This window comes from Nannobrachium achirus (genome assembly GCF_963921795.1).
Source record: "Nannobrachium achirus genome assembly, chromosome: 20".
Classification (NCBI taxonomy): domain Eukaryota; kingdom Metazoa; phylum Chordata; class Actinopteri; order Myctophiformes; family Myctophidae; genus Nannobrachium; species Nannobrachium achirus.
In genome coordinates this window covers 50379772-50403479 of record NC_137827.1, presented here as the reverse complement: position 1 = coordinate 50403479, position 23708 = coordinate 50379772, and the positions used below count along the sequence as shown (strand labels likewise).

The 23708-nt window shown below is 43.4% G+C and overlaps 1 protein-coding gene across 1 annotated transcript in view; it reads right to left on the bottom strand.

The window, feature by feature from the left end:
• syne2b (spectrin repeat containing, nuclear envelope 2b) overlaps window positions 1-23708 on the bottom strand; it is a 298695-nt gene that overhangs the window by 85005 nt on the left and 189982 nt on the right. Inside the window, exons 96-111 of the mRNA XM_080751129.1 lie at window positions 23282-23413; window positions 21415-21608; window positions 19059-19188; window positions 18157-18411; window positions 14708-14863; window positions 13823-14002; window positions 12941-13096; window positions 12544-12675; window positions 10445-10615; window positions 9453-9586; window positions 8978-9185; window positions 7926-8108; window positions 5549-5671; window positions 4788-4942; window positions 2132-2279; window positions 126-220 (exon numbers count right to left, since the gene is read on the bottom strand). Of these exons, the coding sequence (XP_080607255.1) occupies window positions 126-220; window positions 2132-2279; window positions 4788-4942; window positions 5549-5671; window positions 7926-8108; window positions 8978-9185; window positions 9453-9586; window positions 10445-10615; window positions 12544-12675; window positions 12941-13096; window positions 13823-14002; window positions 14708-14863; window positions 18157-18411; window positions 19059-19188; window positions 21415-21608; window positions 23282-23413 (2552 nt within the window). The remainder of the gene's footprint in view (window positions 1-125; window positions 221-2131; window positions 2280-4787; window positions 4943-5548; window positions 5672-7925; window positions 8109-8977; window positions 9186-9452; window positions 9587-10444; window positions 10616-12543; window positions 12676-12940; window positions 13097-13822; window positions 14003-14707; window positions 14864-18156; window positions 18412-19058; window positions 19189-21414; window positions 21609-23281; window positions 23414-23708) is intronic.

Below are 23708 nucleotides of genomic sequence, written 5' to 3'. Positions count from 1 at the left end.
AGTACATTTACGGGTCCATTTGGTTCCATTTATATACTGTCAGAGTTAAGGGAAGAGCCATGAAATGTACAAGTTTGAGAATCACTGGTGTAGAATGTTTATAGACCCAGACAGACAGTTCTCACCTGTCCTCTACCTCTCCTCTGTGCAGCAGATGGAGAGCTTCAGTGATGACAGAGTGAAGGATCTGATGACCAGTGGACAGCTCCGCCTGGAACCTCTGAAACACCAGACAAAGATAACATACTGTTAGTTTCAAATGTTTTTTTTCTAATTTCTTCCACACAAAATCAAAAGTTATACATTTACAAAAACACACAATGAACAGTTAACACTTTGCCGTCCGAAATAGAATGGTGGTTGGTAGATTAGCCGTGAAATTTCTATTATTGTATTGTGATCTGAGACATAATATTATGTTTATAAACATGAGCCCGCCGCCCCTCCTTCTTGGACAGCGCCGTTGTTTTTTCTTTTTTTTTTTCCCCAGGTCATTAGCTCACCGTGATTTTCTCGATCTCCGTTGGGATAGAATGGGGGTTTTGGCCGATCATCGATCTCCCCGTGCGTTTCGCGTGCGCGATCCGTTCACGTAAATGTCCCCGCAAATAATCCATGTGTGACTCAAGAACAGAACTGAAAATTTTCGCTAGCATAGCCCCAAGCATGGCTGCAGTAGGAGCACTAGTGTACAGACAGCAAACGGATGGCTGGGAGTAGCCTTGGAGAAGGAAAGGAGCTGACATCACCTCTGCTTCATGTCAGACCGTGCATGAGCTATCAATGCACGAGTGGTGACTAGGGAAGGTTAGACGATCGCCAATTTTCGGATCAAAATCATTTATTCCGGTTTTAATGACAAAGTCCGGGAAAGTACGGCGTGGCTGAGACTCCTTGCTGGGATGTGCGATATACTACGGTTTTAACATTAAGGGGCTCCCCGTGGCTTACAAAGGGTTAACATAAATAATCATACATATACATACAAACAATAGAAAACATACAAGTCATGATCCTAAGTAGTACTGAAAGTCCCATCCCCTTCCCACCCGTCCCTACTCCACCGTCATTGACACCCGACCATCCAAGTATAGCCTATGTTACTGATGCGAGGTATGCTATGAGAGGCGACCATACTTTATCAAAATATGAAAGTTTGTCTTCAAGAGTATATCTAATCCTTTCAAGATGTAGGATAACATACTGTTTATGGACACAACAAGGTTTCCTTCACCTCCACCTCATCCATTCTATAACCTCACCTTGTTGATTTGACTCACCGGTATATGTACCGGTATATATACTGTAGCAGCATAGTGGTTTAGAATAGTAGTTCTAAAAATAGCTGGTATACAAGCTTGTACATCTGCCGTTTTTGAATTTGTTTGAACATTTTTGAATTTCTTAACACAATATCTTCTCTTTTTTGGTGGTCCCCGACGGCACAAAACATTTGCAGATGGGCATCGGCCAAATACATATCATTTGGGGGTCCTTGGTACGAAAGCGTTTGAGAAATACCGATTTAGAAGTGATGACTGCAACTGATGATGATGCAGTGTATGCAGATGGCAAGTCTTTGAGTGTGCGTGTGCTAGGGCATTCACGAATAGTGATTTTTAGTATTCGAATTATTCGACGTCAAAGTATCCGAATAGTCGAATATTCAACAGGACTGGCCAAACTGTCAAATATTAAGTAAGCAAGAGGCAAACATTGTGAAAATAGCAGATCTACATGCTCACAACGCCTCGCGTTGCGAGGCGTTGTGAGCATGTAGATCTGCTATTTTCACAATATTTATCTGTGGAACCGAGTCACATTAATACGTACAATTCCAAGTTCTTGTCAGGGTGGGGGTCCCCTTTTCAAATATGTTTATTTTGGGGGTCACGGCCTAAAAAGGTTTGAGAAGCTCTGGTATAGAGCATTAACAAATTCATCCACCAGGTGCATTGACAACTCATTCTTATGAAAACTATACATTTTTTAAAGAGAAAAAAAAAAAAAAAGAATATTCGATTTCGGGGAACAACGTCGAATAGTGACTTTGATATTCGAATATTTGGTGAATGCCCTAGTATGTAGATGGCAGGTCTTTGAGTTAGTGCGTGTGCTGTGTGCCCTATACCTGGTGTGTGCGGAGCTGCTCTCTGAGGCCAGTGTAAGTACCAGCCAGCTCTACGGCCAGACTGTCCTCCATCCTCTGGAGGAAAGACATCCAGCTCTCACACTTCTCCTGGAACTTCTGTCTCCTCAGTGCCTCCATCTGCAGCTCACTGAGGAACACAGCGTGGTGGGTTAGGTTCACTCACTGCATTACATTCATCCATTCACACACACACATTCATACACCGATGGCAGAGGAAACCATGCAAGGCACAGACCTGCTCACCAGGAGCAACTAGGGGTTCAGAGTCTTGGATGCCAAGTGGACACTCTACCTCTAAGCCACTGCCGCTCCCACATGGAGGCCTCAACACAGCTTGTAGAGGTGATTATCCCTCCCTACCTCTCCTCCCTCCCTCCCTCCCTCCATTCATCCATCCTCAGTGGTGTAAAGTAACTAAGTACATTTTCTCAAGTGGTGTACTTAAGTACGATGCGACGCGTTGTGAGCTTCAAGCTTGTAGATCGGCTATTTTCAAACAGCCATGGTATACAATAGGGCTAAAGTGTTTTATGTATGCTTTTTAATATTATATCTTATCTGCAAAGTAACTAGTAACTAAAGTTTTCAAATTAATGTACTGTAGTGGAGTAAAAAGTAAATATTTGGATCGATGTGAGATGTAGTGGAGTGGGCCTAGAAGTACATTTGTACAGCTCTTAACTCATACAGTGCCATCCGGCCACAAGGGGTGCTAGAGTGCCAGAAATTTATCCATAGACCTTCTATACCTTCTATAGCTTTCGTTGACCCTCCCCCAACTGGCTTGTGTTTTCACTCCAGTCAATGCTATGGGTGTCGAGAGGAGGAAGCTAGCTGACACGTAGCCAAAATGCTAACCCATTTAGAAGCCCGATCTAAAGCTATTTCAGCCGCAAAAAACTTTCTCTTTGGGTCTGGGGACACAATCCGGAGAAAATCCTGTCTAAAGATGTGATTTATTATTGGAGTGGGCGGCGCGATTCGGCCGTTAGCGCGAATACGGCCCGTGGATGGCCGAGTCTAAGTCCCGGCCAAGGAATCAGGATGGACGTCTAGACCGGGGCTTCGTTGAGGCCTCCGATAAAATAATTCATTTTATTAAATATCCCGGACATGTTCGGGATAGGCACCCTGGAATACGTTGCGCCGCCTACAATGAACATTCGGTGAACATTGGGGGGGGTCTAAACTTTATTTTAAACCATTTTCAATGGAATAAATCGTCGGAGCATCTAGCGTCTCTCGTTGGTGAGCGCTGGGCGAGCCGGGACCACCCACGTTGCTCCAAGCAGCTCGGGGTAAGTAAAATAGCAAATAAAAAATTGTTTTTGATCCCGAATATCCCGATAGGCACTTAAAGGGTTAAGTTGACTTATGATCTGTCTTTGTGATATGTTTGTGTTGTTATATGGTTATGTGTTGTTTCTTGTTTGAACAGACTGAAGTTTCCCTTCGGGGACAATAAAGATTATTATTTGCGACCGAAGGTCGCATATACTCTGAAGAACCGTGTCGCTTGAGTGTCCTTCCGTACCCCTGTGATGTCAGCGAGTTGTGACATCACTTCCTGTACGGGGCGGCTACACGAAATGTGGATAACACTATATATGGAGATAGTCCAGTCCATCATGTCATATGGGACTACCGTCATAGACAGTAGCCAAAAGAGAAGGATACACAAGACTAAGAAAGACAAAAAAAGGAGGAGGAGGATAAAGATACCAAAAGGAGAGAGAAGAAAGGGTGGATGAGGTACAATGTGTCTCAGAAAAGAAAAGGAGGTGGCAACGGGGGCGGCTAGATAAAGTTATTAGGCCTGGATCCGACTTTAAGTCGACGCACAGGATTCCAGAAGTGTAGCGCTTATTCGCTCTTGTATCAAACTGGTACTCGAAACGTTCTTAGAATTTAATATATATTTTCTAAAGTAAATATGGGGGCGGCTGTGAAAAAAAGAGAAGAATAAAAAAGAAAAAAAGGAGGAGGAGGATAAAGATACCAAAAGGAGAGAGAAGAAATGGTGGATGAGGTACAATGTGCGGTATTCTCCTTGTCAAGCTCGACGTTGATCATTTGGACCTATTCATGGAGAAATGGAGCGAACCTGTAAACATGGAGATGTGGTACAGAATGACTCATATATGGGCATAAAACGTATGTCATGTGACATCACTTCCTGTACAGACAGTCAGACAGACAGCCATTGACTCCGGCCTAACAATGGCTACTGTCTATGACGGTAGTCCCATATGACATGATGGACTGGACTATCTCCATAGTGTTCTCCACATCTCCATGTTTAGGCCCTATCGCTCACACCCTAGGTGGGGTTGGCGATAGGGCCTTTCTGTGTGGAGTTTGCATGTTCTTCCTGTGTCTCCTAGGGTTGATACCCTCACAAAAACATGAACAAACTCCCCCCAGAATGATAACAACTAGAATCGTCAGAGAAACGCTGTGGTTGGCCAGATAGTCAAGAATTGGCGCGTCGCATGTCACCCTGAGGTCGCATTCCACCCTCAGGTGTCTTACTAGTTATTATAATTAAATGTGTACTTAGTTACTATACACCACTGCTCAGACTGGCCATCATTCATTCATCCATCCATTCATTCATTCATTCATCCATTCATACCTGCAGGTGTCCATGGAGGTGTTGGAGGTGTGAGCCCAGAGGCGGTTGAGGCTCTGCAGGCGCTGAGCCGCTTTGTCTCCCAACGTCACGCTGTGGCTCAGCTCATTCACAACATCCAGGTCAGCACACAGGCCAAAGAACTGCACCAGCTCTGACTAATGAGACATATGGTGGAGACATGCACGTGCAAACACACACACACACACACACACACACACACACACACACACACACACACACACACACACACACACACACACACACACACACACACACACACACACAGCTGACATACAGTACGTACAGTAGTATGTACAGCCTCACAGCTAGAACACTGTGAACGCTGGATTCTTGCATTTTTCTTTAGTTCTTCTTCATTTCTGATTACAAAATCTGTTCTTTAATTAAAAATGTCTATGAATTCTTGCCTCGACCTTTTTTCAATATTATATTCCAGGTACTGTCAAATACACCAACCAGCAGTCACACTTCAATGGAAAGTTAAACATGGCTCACTGGATAAGAGTGAATACCACACTAAATAAGGCTATAGTCAATTCTTGTAGCTGAACTCAGATCCGACCCAAATCTGCTTTTCAACCTCCCCCAACTGCCTTTCCTTTCTCTCTGTTCACTGTCTTAATAAAGTATATCCCCCCCCCCCCCTCCCAAAAAACATCATCAACAACAAAACAAACAAACATAAAAACTAGTTGTCTAAGGACCAACAACTAAAATACATTGGTTGCAGTGAGTCTTACCTGTGTTGTGTCCCTGTGTGCTGCTGTCTCAGACACATGCTTCAGTCTGTCCTGCCAATCCCCCAGGTGTCTCTCTAGAGACTCCAGCATGCTGTCAAACTGCTGCGCTTGCCCTAAATCCTCCTGCATGACACACACACACACACACACACGCGCGCACACACACACACACACACACACACACACACACACACACACACACACACACACACACACACACACACACACACACACACACACACACACACACACACACACACACACACACACACACACACACAGTCAGCTGACAGACACAGCAGGTATGTTGTGCACAGATACGCACATTGCCATATGTGTCTGGTCATTCATAAATGTACGTAGGTCTACTGACCTACATATTTATGAATGGCCAGACACCACCTTTTGCCATCTAGAAACAGAGGTGGGCAGCATAGGAAATCATGTAGAACAAACAAGTCTGCTTTTTAACGAATTTCCTTCAGGATTAATAAAGTATCTATCTATCTATTGTTGAAACTGTTCTGTATTCTGTGTCCACTCCAGAAATATTTTAATTGAAATGTAAAAAGAAAAAGAAAAAATATGCCATTAAAGTGGACATGACATCCAAAAATCTTTTTTTATTTTGTTTATGTTTTTCTTGTGTTTCCTGACCTCAATTACACCAAAAAAACACCAACTTTTAACTTGCAGTCGTTCCCCTGTTATCTGTGTATTTGTGCCGGTTTCAGCATAATGAGTCGCGCAGTTCATTGGCTGCTGGACTCATGCGTCGACAGTCGATTCACCCCCGAAAATTGGGAAAGTAAAGTACAAATACTCAAAATTGTACTCAAGTACATGTACTTAGTTACTGCACCATACTAATATTTGTTAGAATTAGTGGGAGAGAGAGGCTCCCCTGGTGGTGAGTATAGAGTATTTCAGGTGACAGCCCTTTTTTCATGACACCTAAACAGAGAGAGAGAGAGACATTGGCTCCATGGAGTAGATTTTCAAGTTTAAACATTTTAAAACATGTTTTTAGGACCAGGGCAAAGACTTTTATGATTGGTAAAAACAGAATGTCATTTGACTGTGATTAGCCTTGCTAATCCCCTACAACAGATTTGCTGATGCATAACTACATCCCTGCAGCAGAGGTGACCTATAGTATGTTGCCTGACAGAATACCTCGTAACTGGGAGTGAATCAATAATAAGTCTTCATGTGTACATACTGTAGACATATATAGGCCTATACCGCATTAGCCACAGCTTCTACTGTACACAAGGCTTAGGAGTAACAGATTAAAAGGTGTTAAAGTATTCCTTTAAACTGTTAATGAGCATTTCCGTGAACTCTGCCACAACTCATTACACTTTGACTTTGTAATGTAATTACATGTGTATCTCTAGATGACTGTGGTAGCAGCACCTGTGTAATTGGGGCTGATTGCTCGCCACCTGTTGAAAGGCAGTGCAGTGGGTCATATCTCTCTCTTATCCTGTGTTAACAGCTGACAACAGAAGGGGGGAAAGCATGTGGCCGGCAATGTTTTCTAAGTTCGAGTTCAACTAACCTTCTGGCAAGCAGCTTATTTGTATTGTGAAAGTGGAATAAACAAGTTGAACTAAACTCAATGGTCATCTGTTCTGTCCTCACATAATCTCAAGCCTAACATTATACTATGCAAACCTTCACAGATTTAAAGCATTTAGTGACATTGACAACAATCTGTCATTCATTAAACCAGTAGCTGACCCAGTTAAGAGCAAGTCCAAGCTCATATTTGATGTATAGTGTGTACAGTCAAATGCCTGAATACAAAGTGCTCAGAGCACAGGTCTCCATCAGGACAGGTAGTAGAAGTCAATCTTAGCCAATCAGGATATGAAAAATCTTCAGGTCTGTCTTGATGACATTAAAATAGATAATATGAACCGATTTGCGTGATGTTTCGACAAAATCTGTAAAGGTAAAAAAATGGCTGATCTTTGCAAAGATCAGCCTCCTGGAGGCGCTATAACAGGCCAATGTGAAGAATTTGGGGCAGACTTTCTCCTCTGGCCTCCAGGGAATGTGTGTGCAGTTTCATATTGATCCAACAGTGCCAGAGATTAGCTGTACAAAGACAGACACACACACACACACACACACACACACACACACACACACACACACACACACACACACACACACACACACACACACACACACACACACACACACACACACACACACACACACACACACACGGACAGACAGGGGCCAAAACATAGTCTCGACCACGCCTTTGGCCTGTCGGAGACAGCAATGTGTAATCCAATTTTCTGACAAGTAACAAGTCTGCCTTTAGATTTGCTCAGATAATGAGTCATTCACTAAGCTCTACCTGCATGTGAGCCAGCTTCTGGGAAAGGCTGTGGCCGAGCTGCAGGATCCCACGTGACATCAGACGGCTCTCTGATTGGACGAGGGCAGCAGCCGGGGGCTCCAGGTGGTCAACCAGGACCTTGGAAGCCTGTAGCGCCCCCTCCAGTTCAGTCTGCAACATGTCAGTCCTTTCCTGGAGAGACTGTGTGACAGTAGCAGAGGTTACATTAAACTGCTCGCTTACTTACAGCAGTGTTAGTCTGTGTGTGGGTCTATATGTCCGGAGTGTGTTGTGAGCTTGTAGAGAGAAAACAGGAGGGGGCCTAGTATAGACTAGAGCCCGTAAGTCACCCATCAACTAAGTATAAGGTTTAAGTGGTTGCGTCCGATTTAGATTTTGTCATATGATGATGCAACGCTGCATATCTGCTATTTTCACAATGCAACACTGATGTACGTTTGTGCAAAATATATAAATCTTGCATATATGGCACCAGGGCCTAGTATAGTATTTTCGCCAATAATTACATGCCAAAAGTAGGGATGCAAGCTAACGTGGTTAAAACATACAAAGGAGAGGTGTGGACTGACCTTACCCTTTTGAAAAAACAAAAAGTTAGTTAATTTCATTAAGCGTCCCTTGAAGCTTGGCCAATGTGACCCTGTACGTACAACAAACTTTGAGAGCGCTTTGTGCAAAGATGTAGGCCAGATGTCGGCCAAGCTTCGTGTTACGCCAAGCTTTGGAGAAACGGACAAAACCAGATGTTGGAGCTTAGCTCCTTCCAGGAGCACCGCTCAATTAAATACTTTACACCCAGCACAGTTCAATAATTGACGTGCAGTACATAGGCAAGGGTGTCGCACCAGATTCTGGGCCCTGGTTACAAGGATTCACCGTGTTATTTTGTGCTTTAACTATTGAAAAATAGCAGATATACAAGCTCACAGCGCAGCACCGAGTGCCCTCCACCTTGGGCCCTAGTAACTCAGCCCCCCCCCCCCCCCCCCCCTTGTGTGACGCCCCTGCATACAGGAGAAGTACAGAAGTACACATGATAGAGTACACACGTGAGCAGCCTGTATCTTGGCGGTCAGCCTCTCCGTGGTGTTGTCCAGTCCCGGGGCTCCGTCGTCCAGCAGAGCTTGGAGCTCCAGCTGCAGGCCGTGGAGCTGCTGGGAGAAGGATACGGCCAGACGGGCGTACGCTGCCCACACCTGCAGCAACCTCTGGCCTCTCTGCAGGCACCGCTCCAGATCAGCACTCACCTGAGACCACCTGCATGGGAGAGGAGGGGTGGATGTTAGTTAGGCCGGACTACTTTCTTTTATTTTTTCTTCTTTTTGAATGCTTTTTTCCCTTTTGTTATTGATGTTATCCTATGCAAAGTACTGTGTTCTATCTGTCTGTCTTTCAATGTTATGTCTTAAGTAATGCTGTTGGGTGTGTGTGTGTGTGTGTGTGTGTGTGTGTGTGTGTGTGTGTGTGTGTGTGTGTGTGTGTGTGTGTGTGTGTGTGTGTGTGCGCGCGCGCGTGCGTGATTACCGTGCTCTCTCTCGGTCTCTGTGCTCAGAGATGAGTGCAGCAACAGATGGACTGATCATGTCTCCCAGAGAGGACAGAGTTTCAGTCAGTCCGTCCCACTCCGTGTCTGTCCCCTCTGTCTCTGTACGGAGCAGCTGTTAACCACAAAACCAAATACAACAATTACTCCCCTGCATGCTGGCACAAAATAGTTCCAAGGTGGAACGTTTTTGTGCGTCATCAGCTCGACACACAAAACAGAGTCCCGGGACAGCCCAAAAGGCCCGTCTTACTGCAGCACGTCTTGAGTTTCTCGATCTGCCCTTTAAAAAATATATATATTTTGAACGTTTTTGAATTTGATTTGCATTTTTCTATTTGGAAAATGTTTGAATTAGTAAATCTTTAGTTTTGAAACAAAAACTAATGGTAGGAAAAGTAAAAAGAATGGGATATTTACTGGTGGTAAATTCTGGGAAAAGTGGTTAGATATCTCTGAACCAAGCCATTTTATAAAAAAATAATAATAATAATAACTAAACAACGAAAGGCCTGTCTGTCTCTAACGGGTAAGGAACCCGTTTCCCGCTTTGCAAGCTGGTAAATATAAATAAACTGGGTCTAATAACAGCATGGCATCTACAGTACGTGGAACGGGTAGTTCGGACGAAGCAATCTGATTGGTTGAAATATAGCTATCTACCTGTGCGGTTAATGCACATTACCATACTGTAATTAATAATAATAATATAACTAGTAGTATACTGTGCGTGTATAATATATACGGTCGCAACTTTCACTTAAGCTCATGCCCCCTAAGCCATTGTTTCCCGGTACCGGCACTTCTCTGAACGCAGGTGCAACAGGCGTGACATCCTGAGCTACAGTAATGTGGGTAATGTAACAGTATGGACATTAAGCAGCAGTGAGTAATCCATACAACCTTGTGTCTTAAAGAAAACAAACTATCCCTGTAAGATGTGTTGTGATAGTATAGTGCCTGGAACTCCAACCTGTAGTACTTCAAGGACATCTCTGTGTGCCTGGAGACAGAGCTGGGGGTTGCCATGGTAACCCAGAATATGGGATGTCCTCAGCGTCGTCAGCGCCGCCTGTTTGAGTCCGTTGTCCAGACGGTCCCACAGCTCCTGGATGTGAGCTAGCCTCTGCTGCACGCTGGAGTTCTGGACACGGACAGACACAATGGTTAGAGAGACACAAAATAATTGCTTGGCAGTACAAGCTTATTTAGTGACTCTTTTCTGAACAGTCGCACTGTTCCAAGATCAACAAAAATGAAGCACATTCCATATTCTTATCTGGCTCTGCGGGAGGCAAGCCGTCTACAGTCTGAGGGTCGGTCTGTGTATGTCTGGACTCCAGAACTAATCTCACAAATCGCTGGTAGGGATGGGTATCGTTTGGATTTGTATGAGTCCGGTTCCGGTTCAGGTTCTGCTTATCGGTTCCGGTTCCTAACGGTTCCTATTTCGGTTCCAAAATGGTTAAAAAATATATTTTTTAGACGAAACTGAATAGAGATAATTTTGTTATTATATATATACACATTATCTTTTAAACGTTCTTTATTTATTTATTGGGTAATACAAGGCCATATAAGGTCTCCAGTTGCATAATTGCACATTTATGTCCTAATTGTATTATTAATATTACTATATTAGGCCTGCCAATGTTTGGGGAGAATTCACTTTCAGTTTCATTTTAGCAACACACGCACACACACACGCACACACACACAGCTGGCGTAATTATCTTGCTATAGGATACAGGCTCTCAACTGGCTAGCGCTAATGTTAGACCCTCTGTTGCATTGCTTACATGATCTTTCCCACATTAAGACAGACAATAAAACAGGGTAGAGGAGAGAAGACACCAGTGGGACTCAACCTTATTCCAGACCGAAACAGCTCCTGGGTTTAATAGGCTCATATATAGCAACCATATTGGAAAGAAATGCCATACTTCCTTCACAGGTGTTAGCCATGTTACCAATATACTAATGAAGGCTCTGTTCCATTTAGTGTAGTACACAGTAGGGCATTCACAAAGTGATTTTTAGTATTCGAATTATTCAACCTCTATTCGAATAGTCGAATATTCGACAGGACTGGCCAAACTGTTAAATATTAAGTAAGCAAGAGGCGATTGTGAAAATAGCAGATCTACATGCTCACAACGCCTCGTGCTGCTATTTTCAAAATATCTTTCTGCAGAAACCGAGTCACATTAAATGTAATAGTCAGGGTGGGGGTCCCCAGTTCAAATATGTTTATTTTGGGGGTCACGGCCTAAAAAGGTTTGAGAACCCCTGGTATAGAGCATTAACAAATTCATCCACCAGGGGCATTGACAACTTATTTTTTATGACTTCCTATCTAGTAGCCAAGTTTTATAAAACTATATATATCTTTTAAAGAGAAAACAATAAAATAATATAAGCAAATATTCGACTTCGGTGAACAACGTCGAATAATGACTTTAATATTTGAATATTTGGTGAATGCCCTAGTACACAGCTGGTTCTCAAATGTTTTGATTTCAAGGACCACCATAACTCTGAGAGTGTACAAATGGATGTGTACAGTCTCAGAGTTACTGACCCAAAAGGGGCCATTTGGAATCCCCTCAAGGACACTCACCCGGACCCGCACCCGGACTCTGTTCGACCAGAATGGACCAGAGCCTTAAACAGTATCATTGGTAATGCCTGTGAACAGGGACGTGCTGGCCATTGGGAAAAGCGGGACAACTCGGACCGGCCGGGAATGAACGGCCGGTTCATTCCCGGCCGGTCCAGGCCGGCCATTAGGAAAAAAATAAAAATAAAATGTCGGCCTTCGTTCCATTTTGGGGCTGGGCGGCCAACAAAGTAAATCGTCACTGTTGGACAGAAACCTCTTGTCCAACAGTGACAAGAGGTGATCTCTCTCTATAGCGCGCAATGAGGGCCTCTCCAACTCTTTTTCCCGGGCTGAATCAGGGGCCCAGCAAAGGCCAGCATGTCCCTGCCTGTGAAGTAAGGAAGGGCTCAATCTCTTTACAACATGGCTGCTGCGCGTAGAGCCTATACTGGGGTCCAGAGGAAACTCACCTGCTGAAGGAGAGCTGTGCAGGACCGGATGGCTCCGTCTACCAGACAGATAAAACCACCACCTTCTCTGCTGTGTTTCTCTCTTAACTCCTGGAGAACAGTCAACTTCTGTCTGATCATCGTCTCATGGTCCTGATGAACAGACACACACACATTTTTTGCCTTTTTCATGACCGTCTGCTCCGACACACTTGTCCACTGAAGTAAGTGTGAAAAGAACGACTTATTTTTTACAATTTCTATACAGTAAAATCCATGATGTCAACTATGCGAGGGTAACAAATGGAAACAAACGGACCCGTAAAATGGATACATTAACATATACAAATCATTTATTTTATTCTGATTTTAACACCATTTAACCAAAAATAACAAGCTGTAAGATTCAACGCCACACCTCGCAGGTTGCAATGCGTTCTGCCACTTCTGATTGGCTGTCGGGTGCGAGGGCAGAGGTCAGCCAGCTTCTGTGCGCCGAGATCCAGCCAATCAGCTGCTGCAGTCTGCCCTCTCTGTCTGCCCTTCCTCTCATCTGCTGCTCCACTTCCTGGATCTGGACAGGACATTTAGGACGCTAAATCACTGTTTCCCAAACAGTGCTTTAAAAGAGCCATTTGTGGGTGACGGACCAAGAAAAAACATTTTCTTTTTCTACTGTACATCGAAATACATATATGTATTTCAAAAGTTCTTTTAAAATAGCTTTATATATTTCAAAACAAACAAACAAACAAATCTAAGAAATTCCATATATTTAGATAATTAGTGAAAATAGACGATTGACATGAACGTTTTATTGTTTAATGCAACCATTATTAATCACTTTCAACGTGGCATCCCAAATTTGGGAATGTCACTGTAGGCAAGCTGCGTTGCGAGCTTGTAGATCGGCTATTCTCACTAGTTTTGGAAATAGCGTCTAAATCTCTCTTTTGGGTCTCGACCTGAAAGTTTGTGAATTTTTAATGTTTTCGTAATGTTTTGTAACATTCTTATAATAACTCCTGTAGCAGAGTGGCACGTTTATTTACATTTAGACAGAGATGATTTTCTTTATTAGCACCTCAAGTTCCCCCCCCCCCCCCCCCCCCTTTATCTCAACTAGTGTACACAAAATGATGCATTTCTCAATACAGTTGTTGGTTCACGAGACTGCTCGGGTCAATGTTTACATTAGGGAATACTTGTACAAATGGATGCGTTTGTGCTGTTGCGAGGCAAACAGGCGGAGCCAACAGCCATCTAAAGAGAAACGGAGCAGACTGTGACGTTTTCAAACCTGAGAGTTGAGGGTTGCCCGCAAGCTGAGCCAGCGGTGGTTGAATGCGCCCAGCTCCTCAGAAAAGCGTGTGTGTTCACAGCACCCCCTCTGGCCATCAGGAGCACTGCAGATATGTAACACTGGCTGATTTACGTAGTCCAGCGTGGCCTGGTGGGCGGACAGCTCTATGTGACACTCCTGAGGGAGAGAGAGAGGCATTTTGAGTGAAGGGGAGAGAGAGACAGAGAGAGAGACACAGACAGACAGAGACAGAAGACCCCTTTCCACTACAGAGCCGAACCAGAACCAGGAGTTTGAAGTTTGAAGAACCAAGAACTTTGAAGAACCGGCATAGTTTCGGGGACCAAGTTCTGTTTACGTTTCCATATAACCAGACCTAACCGGGAAGGTCCCAAAAAAGAGCAGCAGTGCTGCTGGCTAGAGTTCTCAACGGGCCTGAAAATTAAGGGCTCTAACTAGGCCGGCCCGAGGCCCGGCCCGACTAATTATCATGTATTTTAGGCCCAAAGGGAAGAATTTGAGAACTTAAAAGTAAGAAAAATAATACAAAATTATCTTTTCTGTTTTCATTGAGTCCGAGGCTCGGCCCAGCCCTACTAATTGGCATACGTTTTAGGCCCTATACCCTACCCTAAATGTCGGGTCGGGTTCGGGTAGGTTTGGGTTTGGGAAAAATCTGAGAACTCTACTGCTGGCTCCGCCCATAGGTTCCCAGAACGCAAGTTTAGTACTACATCAAGAGCAGGACCTAAAAAGGGTTCCCAGAACCTTGTCTGAAACCGGGCTGTACGCTATGGAAACAAAACCAGAACCAAATAAAATAGGTTCAGGTTCCACCTCACAGTGGAAAAGGGGACCCAGGGAACATGGTCAGTACATCACCTTGTAGCAGGTGAGGATCTGGCAGAGGTCTGTGCTGCTGTTGGAGGAAGGTTGGTTCAACCTCTGCTGCTGCTCCTCCACCCTGGACTCAACACCACCCAGCCAGGACTGCAGCTCTGCCATGGCTTCCTCCTGGGACACAGTCTCTATGTACCTCTGAGGAGAGGAGCAGAGGCCTCATTTATTTCAGAATGAAATAGGAGGTGCAAAAAAAGACTAATTTCTAAAATAGCAAAAATAGTGGTCGCCAAACGACGCATGGTGAGCCTGTAGATCCACTATTTTCTATTATTTGTTTGGGGGGGTGAAACGAGAAAATGTTTGAAGATGTTGGCCTATAATGACATTCTCAAAATTGGGAGGCCACGTTGAATAAAATGCTCATGTCAATTATCACAAGCGTCACGTAGATGGACGGGCATCGATTGCAATGAAATCAGATATGGTCTAACACTGGTTTACACCATCTGAGCCCAAAGATTCAAAGTATATACTGTACCAATGCTTTGGTTTCATTACACTAATCTTATATCCAAACATGAAAAAGCATCTCTACATTAGATATCAAACCATGTGAATTGACTTGAAATTAGTTCAGCGTTCAAGACTGCGTTGACAGGAGGAAAAAAAGAAAGAAAAAAAGCTGAACTTGAAAGTCCATACATCCAATCCCTTATACCCGTTAAGTGTAGGGCTGTCACAATTATTACATAATCGTCTAATCGTGATTATTTGACATTATCGCAATTATTTTGTCATAATCGTCATAATCGTGAATGTTGAAAAATTTCAGAAATAGTGGAAATAGCAGATCTACAAGCTCACAACGCGTCGCATCGCGACGCGTTGTGAGCTTGTAGATCGGCTATTTCCACTATCAATGTTATTTTTTAAGTAGTAAGTTGTCAAATATGTCAGTAATGTATTTGTATATTTAGGTTATGTGTCATTATCTACCATAATGCAACTTCAAAGCCTAAAAGCCAAACAGAAATGTAATTATCAACGACAAAAACACAATTAAACCGTTAATCGCCAATTATTTCAGTGTCAATTAATCCTCATGTAAAATGTCATATCGTGACAGCCCTAGTTTAGTGTGCATAAAACACATTAATTTAAGGTTAAATGTGAACACTAGGGGGTGATCCCTGTCATGACGCCCCAAGTTACACCCCTGGAGAGGAGAGGAGAGCGAAAGGAGGAGGACAATAAGCGAAAAGCAGGGAATTGGAGGAGAGGGTGATAAAGGAGACAGACGAAGGATGGACAGAGAATGAGATTGGGTTCACACCAATAACAGGGGAGAGTGCTACAGCTGATGTTCAACACTAATGGGAGTCCGGGAGACTGCAGTGTAGCTCTGACAGTCCTACCGAAGACCAGCAGAGCACACAATATGGAGCTTAACCATAATTTAGCTGCCATTCCTCTGGTCTACATTGCGCTTTTATACAATTTCCAAAGTACCTAATCTAAAATACAACACAACCGAAGGAATTATAGGAACGCCTATGATAACCTAAAGACCTCCATAACTGAGACACATTTTAGCACCCTCTGGTGGAGAGAATATAGGACAGACTGACATACTTAAAAGGGGTGGAGACTGGAGAGTGATGATTTTGACAGCAAAGTTTGATGTAGCTTTAGTCATAGTCTTCTGAATAAATTTCAATTTAGTTTTAGTCACATTTTAGTCATCTGTGATGTTTTCGTTTTAGTCTTCTAAACATCATATGACTTTTACGAGTTGTAAGCTTGTAGATCAGCTATTTTCTGCTATAACACCCGAGCACAACCAAACATAAAATCAATGGCTTGTCTTTTAGTTCTACTGGATCTCTCCTCCACTAGTCCCTCCCTAACATTTTAGTCTAGTTTTTATCTGTGGACGAAATTGTCATCGTAGCCGAGTTTTTATTTTCGTCTGTGAAAAAAAGGTAGTCGACGAACATTTTTCGTCACAGTTTTGGATGACGAAAACATCAATGATTCATCATTAAAATAGCTGAGCTATTAAATTTTTTTTTTTTTTTTTTCAAAAATTTTTTTTATAAAAAAATTTCTAAAAATGCCTCAAATGTATTAGGCATGATCGCAATTGTGAAATTGCATGTGTAGCCCCATAACAAACAAACACATCTTTCAAAATGTCAAAAATGGCTGTTTTGTCTGACTTTGAAGGCTTGTAACTCATGAATGCCTGAACGGATTTCCAAGCGGATTTTTTTGTTTGAAAGCTGTTAAAAAGTACTACACATATGATGCATATATGGTGCATGGGCGTGCACGATCCGTGCACTAAAAATTGATCCGTGCACTAGAAATCTAGGATAGTGGCAGTCTGGTACTTGGGGGCCATCTTGAAATGGCATTCAATGAGTTAAGTGAATCAAACAAAGACATTTTGAAAACAGCAAATGAGGTAACTGATCTAATTGCAATAGGTAAATTATTCCAGTCATCAGGTGCTTTAAACTTAAATGAACGTCTCCCAATTTCTGTCTGTAAATTACTAGGTACTTCAAAATAAGGTTGTTGAGTATGTCTTAAAGGATATCTCGAACTATAGGGACATAAATGCTGCTTCAAATATGAGGGGTAATTAAAATAAATGCATTTGAAAATAAAAAGTAACCAATGAAACTGTCTTCTAGCATGAGGAGATAACCAGTTGAGCGAATCATACAGAACACAGTGATGTGTAAGGTAGGGACACCTGAGTACAAATCTACAGATACTATTGTAGGCTACATTTAATGAATGAATTGTGAGTGCTTGAGAGAAAGAGAGAGAGCGAGGATCACGTGTGGGGGGGCATGCTGTATACTAGGGGTGTAACGATACATTTTAACAGCGATACGATACGCATCACGATACATGGTTAACGATACGATACATGGACGATATTGGTTATTTCATGGCGATATGATACGATTCGATTCAATTATGTAAAATCGATATAGTAACTATTTAGCAAAGAAATTAAATCTGTGTAAAACGTGTAAAAAAATCTATTATTATGGAAGTAAACGCTGTGATTATCTATAGCAAATACATGGACATTATATTTCCAACACATGGACAAACCCACCTTCACATAAACACAGAGATTACACACATTTATCGATAGACCAAGAGTAGCTATATGGAATGGAAAGGTAATTAGACCCCTTTTTTCATTTTCCCTCTTAAAATAACCAAATACTTAGTTTCCATACAAAACGATTCGATACCGATTACCACATTTCAAAGCGATACGATACGATACAATGCCAAACCGGTACGATAGTTTGCTTTTGCAAACGATATAGTAGATCATTGCAAATGAAAAATCGATTATTTTTTGATACTAGGTTATGTTCAGATGCACTGATAACAGACATGCACTTGTATTGAACTGTCCAAAAGTGCTGACAAATAGAAACAAAATGAACTGAACCAACCTTATGCAGGGCTTGCTGGAGCAGAGGTACATTTGCCAGAAGGTTAGCCCAGTCCATCGCCATCTGTGAGAGCCGGGACTGAACAGGGCAGGAATCTGCATGGAATTCGGTGCAGTTCTTGGATGAAGGGCTCTGTCTGTCCCCGGTGTCTCTGCGTGAGAGCCTGTCCGTCTCGCTCAGATGGAGCAGCTGTGTCCCCGTGCTGAGGACCGACGCCTTCAGCCCAGACTTGGCCTCCAGATCTTTGGTGAACTCCTGGAACGATAAACAGTCGATTGGTTTTTCATGAATGAATGTAGGATATTCACTTTTTCAGTGACCTGTAATATCATTTATACGATATGTACCATATTTACATTATACTGTAAATATGACAAATTAAAACAATGATTAAAACAACCCCAACCCCCCCACCCTGACGAGCACTAAGAGTTGAGGCATTACATTTTGTATAACACGGTTCTATTGTGAAAATAGCAGATCTACATGCTCACAACGCCTGTGAGCATGTAGATGAGCTATTTTCACAATTTCTGTCACTAGTATTTGACAATTTGGCCAAAGTTTAATTTGTCATTTTAGAGGTATTACAAAGTCCTTAAATTGTCACTTTAGAAATGTGCAGATACCCTAAACACTTAAACTTTATGACAGTTTGTTTACTGTTGAGTGAGAAAACAACGTTGCACATTATAATCTGGGGGTCCCGACCCACAGGTTGAGAACCACTGGTTTATACGAACGCACCCTAGAAGTCCCGGAAAAGACAGTGATTGGCCAGTAGTCACTTTGAGTGACAGCGTGCCCTTCCGCACCTCCACCCTCCCGTTTTTACAGGTCGCTTCAAAGAACTGCATCGCTGAACTGAGGTATCTAGGTTTTTATATCTATGATAAACATACCACAAACTGCTGGTAATGGTCACGGCTATGGTTCAATTCTGTCTCCTGATTGGCTAGCTGGCTCCAACTGCCAATCATCTCCCTGGCCCTGTCCATCCACTCATTCAGAGCTGCAGAATCGCAGGTGAACCTGTGTGTGTGAGCAGAAATAAAACATCTTCAGTTAGCACATAAAAAACAGTTGATTTATAGATGGTAAAAGAAATTAAACGTTTCCTTCCTGACCCTAACCAAGGCATCACCCAAACTGCATCACCCAAACTGACCCCATCACCCCATCTTTTATTTAACAACCAGAGATTTGCATCCCTTTTTCAAGTGGGCCCTGACCAAGAGGGCAGCATACATACCTGCATAAGTTTCCCATAATAACAAACACAAAGACAAAAGCGCACAAAAATGTGTGACAATTTACAATCACAAGCACTCCTTGTCAAGCCAATGTCCAATTTTACTTGACTTAGGGTACATCAAAGGAGAAATAAAAAGGAACATTAACTGGTGGAATATTACAATTAAATGTAGCCTGGCTAGATATGGCAAGAGCTGCGTCTTAAGTCCTTAAATTAGATCCTATTTCATACACTTCTTTCCTATTACCTTGTATGTTAGTCCCACCCACTGACAATAGAACGCCCCTACAAGGGAGTTGGCCTATCACCTGTGATGTTCATGTCATCAGAAATGGGACGTCTCCTCTTCTCTATGTCCTCAATAGGAGGGACTAACATACAAGCAAGGAAATAGGAACCAAGGAAGTTATTTAAGAAGGAATGGAAACACGTGACCACCTGGCATTTGCCATGTCTGGCTATGAAGCTCACCATGGGTGCCAGAACTCGCACCGGAAGTGCGATAAAATACATGTCAGTGAAGCCACCGCAGTTTTCCCAATGACCCTGAGCGCAACGGTGGGGGCCGATGGGCAATAGCCTTCCCACACTCCCCCGCCCCCACCGTTGCGCTCAGGGTCGTTGGGAAAACCACGGTCGCGTCAGTGAATGGAGCCGGCTTGATCAGCTCATGAACAAACCTGGAACAAAAACTATTTATGAACGACTGAGACCTTTGTCATATAATCTGTTCAGGAATATAAAATAAGACATATCAAAGGTATTTTTACAATCACTTGCTTTTCGATGTGCACAGTACATAATGAAATAATAATAACAACAGTAAATAATAATCGTTTCTGTCTCCGAAGTCTCGCGAGATTTGGTTCCCAGACAGGAAGCGATACTTGGCACGTTTAGAAACATACTTTTTGCTCTTTAGATAGTGCTATACCAGTAAGACTCCCTAATCGGGAGATAAGCGACCGTTGGTCGCTTATCTCCACAAATAGGCCAAAAGTTTGTTTTACCAATTATCAAGACATACGGGCAGTTGACAGTTTGCCATGGTTACTCATTGAAGTTGAATCTCCATATATGGAGATAACCTACGCATCACACTAAGTCTGACCTCACCAGCCCATATTTGGGCATGAGCAACTTATGTCTCCATATATGGAGATATGATGACATCACACAGTCCTCAGCCGATGATGTGGCGTGATGTCATACAATACACAAACGAGCCCTACAGTATAAAGGGGCAATTCTTGCCAGGAAAGAAGCATTTCTTCGACTCAGACCTTATCGCCAGGGTTGGCTTATAGCAGCTGTCGGTAGATAATGCCGGTCTTATATAAGGGTCATTTGTGTACGGTGTGATTTGCCATGGTTACTCATTGAAGTTGAATCTCCATATATGGAGATAACCTACGCATCACACTAAGTCTGACCTCACCAGCCCATATTTGGGCATGAGCAACTTATGTCTCCATATATGGAGATATGATGACATCACACAGTCCTCAGCCGATGATGTGGCGTGATGTCATACAATACACAAACGAGCCCAGATATGAGCAGGGCAAAGGTGTGACGTGTGACGTGACGGACGTGACGGATGTGACGGACGGCCGGTGGAGGTTTTGATACTAAACTGCGACCTTACGGTCGCAAAAATGACACAGAGCACACATCGAAAATCCACACAGCACAAAAAAATTAGTGACATGCCTTCTTTTATTTTCCTGAGCTGAGTATGTTATAAAGGTCTCACTTTTTCATAAATAGTGTTTGTTCATGTTCATGTGAGCTGCTGGGAGGCTGCTCCACATTCTTCCGCCGAACTTCCGGCTGCAGTTTGGCACCCATGGTGCGACGAATCTGCCGGTTGGAACTGCGAGATAGCGAATGGGGCGTGGCTGTCTTTACCTCTTATTTACCTTGATAGGAACTAGGAAATAGGATTTGATTTAAGGACTTGAGACGCAGCTAAGGAGTGCATTCTATTACATGTCACTTACTTGCTACCTAGCTTCCTGTTCCTGTCTGTGACGGTGCGCTCTTGCTCCGCCCTCCTGTGCAGGGCGGTCCAATGAGCCTCCAGCTTCCGCGTAACCCCGCCCACGCCTCTACAGCCGGCCCCCTGCAGCCGCAGCCCCGCCTCCAGCGTGCGTCTGAATCGCGCCCTGCTCTCCTCCAGAACTCCCTTCATTTTCTGTCAGAGAAACAGAGGCGTCATTTGGGTATGGCAAGGTATGGCAGCTGCAACAGGGGAGAAAAATAAAATGTAAATTCATCATGCCTTTTGCTAAGGTATCTTGCACGTGCGCCTTCGCACACATGCAAGACACCAGTCTCACGTTGCCATACCTTAGCTTGCCATACCTTGCTGAACTGACGCCACTGCAGAGAAACAACTTCATTAGCAGTCCATACAGATCCAGTACACACGGCCCATGTGCTTATAAAGTACTTTATTTGACTCAATTGGGGTCGTGTGGGTAAACACGGTGACTCAGAACACTGAGATTTCGGTCTCCTTCATAAATGGACTTTCAGTGCTGTCTAGTCACAACAAATATGTTGTCAACAAAGAACCAATTTAGTTTTTAGTTTTTTTTTTCAACAACAGTGCAGCTGAACAGTATTTCAGCCTCGACCATGTTGTTTATCATCCTACATGCCTGATTTTATGTTCACCGTCTGAGCGTGCACGCACGCACACACACTAATCCAATCACGCACAGTACACCCACCTCTTCCACGAAGCTAACCACACACACATCCACTTCAAAACCGACACACACACACACACACACACACACACACACACACACACACACACACACACACACACACACACACACACACACACACACACACACACACACACACACACACACACACACACACACACACACACACACACACACACACACACACAGTAGACCATCACCAAAAACCAGTAGCTGAGCAACGCTACCAAGGCCATTTCCCACAAATAACAAAGACAGAGAGAGAGCAGGGGGGAGAGAGAGATGGAGGAAAAACTAATAAAACACATTTCAAGAGCGAAGACTGAAACTATGAGATTCTACTCTGAAACCTCACATCAAACCCAGAGCACACTGTGTGCCTCTATGAAAACAACGCTGTCTCATACTGTAGCTAATTGCACCAATTAGTTTGGAGTATATTACAAGGAGTCCAGAGTTGAGAGCATGTATCAAATAGGATCCAAATGAGAGAGGAGGGGAACGGTGAGCATCTCTTGCTGATTGCATATTAACACTTGGGCCGCCATTATTATGGTAATTATTTGGCTGTAGAGTAGCCGCCATTCACTTACGCTTTATTTTGAAGAGCCCCGGAAGCCACAATCGTGTCCATGTTGTGGAAATTGACGATTTTAAAATGGATGTCAGTTTGTTTACTTTCGGTCGCGAAACTAAAATCCTAACCGCGGCCGATACTCACGGACCAGTGTCGCCGTGAAAAAGAGCGGTTCTCAGCGTTTTGGAAGTAGATTCCGAGATAAAGCCGTTTCTTTGCATCAGCAATGATGAATAGGAGCTTATTCAGATTACATGCTTCCTGGTGCTGGCGGCCGAGTTGCATCATGGGATATGTAGTTGTTTCGCTCACCAGCGGCCGCAGCAGTGTCTGTTCACCTGGTAACCATGGTAACCAGGTAACTCGTCGAGATAACAGGGCAGTGGCAATGTATGGCCTACTTGTGCACAAGGAGCAAGTTGGCACCTCGATAGAGTGCAGTTCTAGTTTATTTATATTTTTCTCTTGACGTGTGCAAGTGATGCTTGCGTCAGTGATGCTTTCAGTGTGTCATGGCCTTTCATTTAACCCAGGAAACGTATTGAGAGAAATAACCTGGCAGGCGGTGAGGTTCTCCGCTGTCTTTTCCTCAGAATCCTCCACCAGGTGCACCCTGGGAGATGCAGTCTCCAGTTCTCTCAGCAGGGAGTCAAGCCAGGCGCTGTCCTCCTCCCACTGTGTCCACGTCTGAATCGGAAGACAACACAAGCACATATACACCATATAATATTACATGATTGAATGCACATATACTATATGTAGAAAACTAATTCGAATTACACTTTTGAATCAGAATGACTACGTAGGACAGTGGTTCTCAACCTTTTCAGGCCATGACCCACAAAATAATCATATTTTTTAACAGGGGACCCCACACCCTGACGAGCACTAAGAGTTGAGGCATTACATTTTGTATAACACAATTCTATTGTGAAAATAGCAGATCTACATGCTCACATCGCGCTGCGAGGCGTTGTGAGCA